This window comes from Ips typographus, linkage group LG8 (genome assembly GCF_016097725.1).
Source record: "Ips typographus isolate SLU linkage group LG8, UJ_Ityp_2.0, whole genome shotgun sequence".
NCBI lineage: Eukaryota > Metazoa > Arthropoda > Insecta > Coleoptera > Curculionidae > Ips > Ips typographus.
In genome coordinates this window covers 4,770,006-4,777,954 of record NC_138429.1, presented here as the reverse complement: position 1 = coordinate 4,777,954, position 7,949 = coordinate 4,770,006, and the positions used below count along the sequence as shown (strand labels likewise).

General features: G+C 33.8%; 1 protein-coding gene across 1 annotated transcript; it reads right to left on the bottom strand.

Annotated features, from left to right (window-relative positions):
- Window positions 1–2,621: 2,621 nt before the first annotated feature.
- Window positions 2,622–7,720, bottom strand: Bap60 (Brahma-associated protein 60). The gene is made up of 8 exons (XM_081985240.1): window positions 7,446–7,720; window positions 7,217–7,380; window positions 6,880–7,158; window positions 6,598–6,796; window positions 3,488–3,654; window positions 3,223–3,430; window positions 2,964–3,170; window positions 2,622–2,913 (listed from the first exon to the last, which is right to left on the bottom strand). Exons 1-8 carry the CDS (start codon window positions 7,566–7,568, stop codon window positions 2,758–2,760), a joined length of 1,503 nt encoding a protein of 500 aa, XP_081841366.1. The 5' UTR covers window positions 7,569–7,720; the 3' UTR covers window positions 2,622–2,757.
- Between the last annotated feature and the right edge of the window lie 229 nt (window positions 7,721–7,949).

Genomic DNA, 7,949 nt, shown 5'->3' with positions numbered 1-7,949 from the left:
GTTAGTAGGTACAACTAGATGGGAATAAACATAAAAATTGTTAAAAGCTTCGTATTAGTTTGGATATCTCCGGAAATAATCGTAATTTTGTTACTCTACAGGGTGAGTTTATTCCGAAATACAAACAAAATTACTATAACATCACCAATCTCAATGGTTTGTGCTGGAATGGAAAATAATATACGCTTGTGAAGGTTACTGGTAGTAGTTGGAAAGTTTTCAGTGTACCTGTTGAGGTTTGTGTCAAACTTTGAGTAGTTTTCAGTATTATTCAGAAGTCTCTGGCGTTTCTAAATAGATTCCAACGATCTCTGACGATTTCAAAAATTCTTAGATCTAAGATACTGGCTTCAGAAAGTTTTTAGTGTTTTGAGGCTTCTGGTAGCTTAAAAATTATTTTAGGCTTAGTAAGGGCTTTTGACAATTTTTGGAAAGTTTTCCGTAGTATTTAGAAACTTCTTAAATCACTGTAGAAGCATCTGGCATTTTTAAATAAAATCTTTGAAGTATTTAAACTTGAATGGGTAAGATACTTCGAGAGGTCTTCAGTAATGTTTAGAATCCTTGGCACTTCCAAAATGATTTTAAAGGCCTCCGTTAAGTTTTGGGAGGTTTTCAGTAGTGTTTTGAGGCCTCTGGTAACTTAAACACGACTTTAGATACCTCGATGGTGATTTTAAATATGTTTAGAACACTTTTAGAGACATCTGGCAATTTGTCGGAGGTTTTTGGGACTATTTTCGACTCATAATAATTCTAGAAGATACTGGCTATTTTAAAAAAGTTTTGGAAGTTTTAAGACACTTGTAGAAGCCTCAGACAATTTATTGCAAGGTTTTAGTAGAATTTAAAATCCTCTGGCATTCAAAAATGATTATAGAACGCCTCGGACAAGTTCCGGGGGTTTTCAGTAGTGTTTTGAAGCCTCTGGTGTCTTGAAAATGATTTTAATGACCTTTTTATCAATGTTGATTGTTGTTAAAAGGTTTGAGTCACTGTAGATTTCTCGGACAGTTAAAATGCTTTTTTTGCTGTAATGTTTGGGAGGTTTTCAGTAATATTTAGATATCTCTGAAGCTTTCAAAATAATTGTAGAGGCATCTCACAATTTTGAAAAGTAATGTGAAATACTTGTAAGGGCTTTTTGGCAATTTTGGGGAGGTTTCAGCAGTAATTAGAGGCTTCAATCAGTTTTAAACATTTTTAGGAAGTTTCAGACACTTGTAGAGGGAATTTTCAGGAGTATTTTGGGGCCTTTGGTATGTCCAAAATAAATTTAGAAGACTGACAGTTTTAAAAAATTATTGACAGATTTAAAAAACATCTGGTAATTTTTGTTAAGTTTTTAGTAGTATTTAAAAGTCTCTGGCATTACTAAACTGATTCTAGAAGCCTCTGAAAATTTTAAAAATTCTTATAAGGTCTAGAATATTTGTAAGAGCTTCTGAGCAGCTTCAGACGGTTTCCGGCCTCAAAATTTACCACCGACCTCTAGAGTCACCTTAAAAAGTGACTGTTGAGGTTTCTCTGCTAAATTTAAAGTTTTTTAGAAGGTTTAGGGAACTTGTAGAGACCTCTGGTAAATTTTGCAAGGTTTTACTAGAATTTAGAATCTCTGCCACTTCCAAAATGATTATCGAGACTTCTAATAAGTTTCGAGGGGTTTTGAGGCCTCTGGTACTTTAAAAATGATTTTAGAGACATATGAAGAGGTCTCTGGCACTTTTAAAATGCTTATAAAGTCGGTAGAAGCCTCTGGAAATGTTTGGGAGATTTTCAATATTATTTTAGGTCTCTGGCACTTTCAGATATTTTCAGCGTAATTCTACAGGTATTTCGCAATTCTAAAATTTTCTCCCTAAAAAAGTGCCCACTCCATACATGATTTTCGGCAATTTTACATGCAATTAATATTAAGATAGCAAGGGCATTATAAGGACAATTTTTTTTAAGTTTCTATAATGCCTGTGGTGTCTTCAATGTTTAATGTCCTACTTTCATTCTGTAGATATGTATTTAAAAAATGGTCAGAGGGCATTATTTTTTATAATAGGCCATTATGAAAAATAACGCCCTAGGGCATTATTTTTTAGATAATTGACCTTAATAGGTGTCATTATTGATGAAATCCCTGTCGGACATTAATGGTATTTTGAGGCCTCTAGTATCCTATTTGGCAATTTATCGAAGGTTTATTAGGAATTTGGGACCTCTGACATTTCCAAAATGAATCCAGAAACTTCTGGCAGTTTTAAAAAGTTATTGAATTTTTTTCTGATATTTGTACAGGCTTCTGCCATTTTTTGGGTAGTTGTTAGTGGTATTTACAAGCTTCTGGCACTTTCATAGTTATTTACAGCAAGAGGACATCTTTTTTGCACGATTTTATAAAAAAATTATTTTAGAGACCTCCTTTGGAGGATTTTTAGAAGCATCAGGCAAGGTTTTCTGGTAGGTATGAGTACATTCTATGGCCCAGGGTTTTTGGAGGTTAAAAATTTTTTCTGCACTTTGGCAATTGCATTTTTGGAATTTATTCGGTTTTGATATCATTTTAATTTTGTTTAGTTTTCGGTATATAATCGTTTTCTTGGGGACGTTATTAAACAATAGCGACTAAATACATTGTATCATTTATTACTTAAAAAATCATCTAACAGCGACCTTAGCTACAATACAGTGTTTTTACTGTTTAAACTCCAAATAAATCAAAAAGTCTTACAAGTTATATAATATTATTTGATTAGCTTATACAGGCTAATTATTTCGAATACCCAAAGCTTGTTCCAACTCAGCGCGCTTCTGTTGCACTTTAGTATAGAAATAACGACAAACAGCCTCTTGAGCCCAAGGCTGATAAAAAAAGTCTGATCGACGCTCTTCCTCCGGGTTTCCCACCACGTCAGTCATTGTCTACGTTAAAAAAAAGTTAAATTACACGCTAATTTGGACAATCAAGTTACCTTTAAGTCTCTAGTTTGAGACACAATCCATTTGTGAATAAACTGTTGAGGATCCTTGGCAAAGCTTAAAAAGAACTCCCTGTTGGTTTTCAACTGATTAATTGTGTCCACCGTTTCGTGAATTTTCGAGTCTAAACCTTGGATTTCCTGCTGGCTGGCTGTACTCAGTAGGAAATTATTCATTTGGGTTTTGAGAGTATCATCAACCTAAATGAGTGACGATTAATACCAAAAAGTACATGACGTTCTGTGTAAGTACCTCGACGTCAATGTCATAACAGGCGGTTTGCTTGCTTTCCGCCCCACCTTCAACCGAAATAACGTGATTGATTACAATCGGATCTGGTGGGTGCAACAGTGGATTCAATCTTTGTGGAATTTCAGCAAATTTCATTTTAGAACAGTTAAATATCTGCTCCAAGTATTTGTCGCAAATGATATATTCCCGCTCGTGGGCATCTTGAAGTCTAAATTTAAAAAAAAAGTATTTATACAGGGTGATCTAAGAAAATATAAAATCTTACTTATGAGTCTTAATATACTGCCAAAGAGCTGAAATAATAACGGGACGAGTTTGGGTGTGAACACCCAGTAATCTGGCTAGTCTAGGATCAAGTTTGAATTGTAATGGCTGATAATCCAACAGCAACAAAATGGTGCATCTGACGTTTTTGTCTCCTGGTCTTTTCACCTATATTAAGGAAATGATGAGTGATAATCATAGAAAATAATTTAGATTAATAACAATTTAGATCTACATGTCAATGAAAGTGTAAAATCCTCATGGACCGAACTGTTACCCCATTTCTCGGCTAGTTAGGAAAAAACTAGTATACATGTGTACGCCACTTGAATCCCATCAAAAAAGTGCCTTAATAATGTTTTTGTTTCACTTCGATATTTTAATAAATAAAAAAGTTGTGAGGTGTTTTCAAAAAGGGCGATATTTCAAAAACGCTCACTAGCGCCGCAAATATTCATCTTTTCTCAAAAATCGACCTCTAGACATGTATACTAGTTATTTCCTATCTATTCGGGAAATGGTGTTTTCCTGTCAAAACACTCTAAATCCGGACACCCTGAATGTAGTCATAACTTCCATAGGTAGTGGTGAACTTTTGTGCGTTTTGGGGGCACTTGTAATCAAATACAAACTCCCCTTTAACGTCTATTTAAAATTGGAGAAATTTGGTAAATCTAAGAGAAAAACAAATTTTTTTTTTTGACAATTTTGCAGCGTTTTGCTGACTGTTCCATATAAGAAAGTTGGAATGAATTTAACTTAACTTTTAAGGTTTTGTCAAATATGTCAGCAACCCAAATTTATACCAATACGGTTGACGAATGAGGACAGTTCCACAGTTTTGTGTTTCGAAAAAAATTGCGTCCATGGGGACTTACCATAAGTCAGTTCAGCATACCCATAATAATATCAATTATCACTCAAAAAACTAAATTCAAAATGGATGTAATAGTGTCACATTTGAAAGTTTACAAACTGAAACTTGTTGATAAACAGATTTGACAACAATGACAAATAGTAATTGAAAAAAATAAAGTGGCTCCCTCTGATGGTGGATTCTATTCAAATAGCTTTTGAACAAATGTCAAATTTCATGTATTCATGGCCTCTCATTTGAGATCATTTTTAAAACAGATTTTAAAGCGGTTTGGACTGTCATTGGGCTTGGTTTATTGGCTTTTTACTGATGTAAAAAACTTTCGCTTTAATGCACTCTAACTGCCTTATACAGGGTGTGAAGGCAGTAAGTACAAAAAAGTTAAATTTTCAAGTAGTTCCCAAATTAACCAAATTGGTTTGGTTTTAACATAAGGAAATGTTATTTTAGCTCAATATCTCTTGACGTTTTTGGGCAATTAACGTCCCATGTTTCAAGAAATATTGATTTATCCGAAAAAGACAACATTACAGTGCTCAAGCTTGAATTAAGTTATGGCAACAGCTTCTTGTGTCATTTTAGTTGGGTGTAAATCCAATATCATTTGTTACATAATTTTTAAAGCAACCCCATGACCAATAAGACCGTACAGGGTGGCTAGAGACATTCAAAGTGGGACAAGAATGTGTGCAAAAAAAGAAAAAAATAGAAGAACTAATAAATATTTTTTACTTTTTTCTTACATAGTACCTTATGGTCTAGTGTATTACCTGGGGATGTTTTTGGGCGTTTCTTAATTAACGTCATGTGTCCGAAGAAATATCGATTTTTCCGGAAAATGGATATAACATTGCTCAATCTTGAATTAGCAGGTTTGTATCTATCATTCAAATGCTGAACTGTTTCATGAATGAAATATTCATATTCTAACCCTCTTTAGATTAGGTTAGGTTAGGTTAAAAACACATCATTGTCATTTAATTTAACATATCTTGAAAAGTATAAAAAAACAAAACCACAAAAAAAAACACAATAAACATGTAAACCACATTAATTTTCATTTAATTTTACATGTAATTTAATTTTTTAATTTGAAGATATAAACCGGGCATTACACTGTCTGTCTAAACACCCTGTATGGTTCTATCCGTCATGGGACTTCAGGTGACTTAAAATGACAGTTCAAAGCTACTGCCTTAATTCGAGGTTGAGCTCTGCTATGTCGCATTTTTGGGATAAATTGATACTTCTTTGAGTCACAGGATGTTAATTGGGGAACGGCCAAAAACGTCCCGAGACATTGACCTAAGCAACACTTCCTTATGTTAAAACAAACCCAAAAAAATTATTGATCAATTGGAGACTACTTGAAAATTTCACTTTTTTGCACCCGCTTTTTTTCCACCCTGTATAGTACAGTGGCGGTCACAGTTTTTTTCATTAACAAGGAGCCAATAAATTAAGCTCAATGATACTCCAAACCACATCAAAATCTGTTGTTTCATTTAGAAATGGTAAGGTTCTAAAAACTATCCAAAAAAATCACTGTCTGGGTTGAGGTCAGACCAATTTTGCCCCAAAGCCAATAGGTATTTAATGTTTTAATATTGCATTCATACAAACCCTAAAATAACCAATTGGAAGACATTTTAGGTAAATCACACAACAAATAAATTGATAAAAATAAATGAAAACTCCCTAGGTATTTTCAGTAAATTTGCTGAAACAACTTACACCAAAAACCACTAGAAATAAAAGTATTACTAATAAAAATGGTTTCTTTTCGACAACAAGTGTTCAACAAAAGCAAAATAAAAATTTACTTTGCCCAAAAAAAAAAAATATTACTAATTTGAACTTGCAATATCAAAATATGGGATATCTCAAAAACAGTCAACTTTTAAGACCTCTTTCACATAGAAAACATATTAGAATCATATTTTGAAGTTGTATATTCGTTTCAGTAATTTAAAAAAAAAAGTTTCAGTATTTTTAGTAAAGCATCCTATTTACCAGCTGGCAGAACCTTCTTATTCAAATTTTCAGAAATTTATATAAAAAAACCTTGATGATATAATAAATAATAAAGAAAAAAATTCAACTTTCACACCCTGTATCTTTCTTAATATTAACTGTCATTTTAGGACAGTTTAGCTAAATTGTATTATTTTGATGTCAGAAAAATGCTGTAGCTCATGTCCCATTACAGTATATGAATCAATTCAATTTTTTACCTGAAATCCATCAGTTTCCTGTGTGGTCAATGTGCGATGCCATTCCACCAAATGGTTGTCAGGCCCATAAAGTTCTTTATCAAGCTCAATAACAAGAGATTTAAAGAAGGAAGAAAACTTTCTCTTTACTTTATTTGGATCATTCTTTGAATCATCCAGAAGCCTACCTTCAACTCTCAATTCCCAAGAAGCTACTGAACTGAAAAAGTTTTAAATTTGCTCTAACATTTTCTTTAAAAAAAAAATGTTTGCAGCAGCAATTGGTAGTAAACAATAACTTACCCTTCTTGGCCAGGTCCATCAGGCCCATCTGCACATGGTTCTTTAGCAGGATAGAAAGTATTAGAAATAAAAATTCTAAGCTTTCTTTTCTGCTTCATTGGACGTTTTAAAGCCTCTTGAATGTCCAATCGTTTTCTCATTATTGTAGCATCCAATTTCCTTTCAAAAGCTAAGAGGTCCATGTAAGCTTGGCTTTCGGGCACTAAGTCCCTCACCTTTTGTGGCAAAATTTTGTCTGCCAACTTTTTCTTTTTCTTACTGGTGCTGTGCCCATAATCACTATAAACCGCATGGAAATCTTTAGAGTAACTTTTATGAATAATAAGTTGGTCCTCACCTCTTTTGTTGCATTACAGTTCTAGTGTCTGCAGGTCTTTTTGCTCCTGGAGGAGTCTGCATTTGTGTACGCATTTGAGAATATGCTGCATTAGGTGGACGTTGTATCATAGTGCCCCCACTAGTATTCATTGCTGGAGGTGGGTTGTTGTACCCTGTTCTTTGCTGCATAGTTGTATTTTGGTTGTGCCAATTATTTTAAAGGTTTTAGAAGCATAAAACAAACTTACCGGAAAGCTTTGAGGCTGGCTGTATTGCCTCATCCCAGGGTTTGGTGGGGGCTGTTGGTACCGTTGAGGCGGTGGCCCAACTGGTCCAGGGTTTGGTCCTGGACCGGGAAATCGTTGAGCCATTTTGACTTTTACAAGACCAATAAAACAATCGCTAACTTTATAAAACGCACTACCACAAGTCGAATACTGAAATAATTAAGCCAGTATGAAATTATTAAAATGTAACTGGCAGTCACAACTCACAAGCGTAAACAAAACTCTGCTTGTCAGTTGTCAATGCATACTTCAGATTTGATGTTTTAAATGTCACCGTAACTTGCCCGTCTGAGCGCCCCCTATAAAAGCTTGGAAAACTATTTTTAGCTATAAGATTGAACTGAAAACATGTTTTTTTAATATGTACTATCTATCAAAGAAATAAATGTTTATTTGAATTTTTCAACAGATGGAACACAAAGCAAAAATTAAAATTTTTATTAAGTCGAAAATTGTATTAGGAAA

Excerpts from the sequence above, each read along its gene's own strand:
- Bap60 (XM_081985240.1), bottom strand. The coding sequence starts at position 7,568 with ATGGCTCAACGATTTCCCGGTCCAGGACCAAACCCTGGACCAGTTGGG. Across the intron at positions 7,159-7,216 it reads ACTGTAATGCAACAAAAGAG|TGATTATGGGCACAGCACCA; the intron begins GTGAGGACCAAC and ends TGCGGTTTATAG. Across the intron at positions 6,797-6,879 it reads GATGGACCTGGCCAAGAAGG|TTCAGTAGCTTCTTGGGAAT; the intron begins GTAAGTTATTGT and ends AAACTTTTTCAG.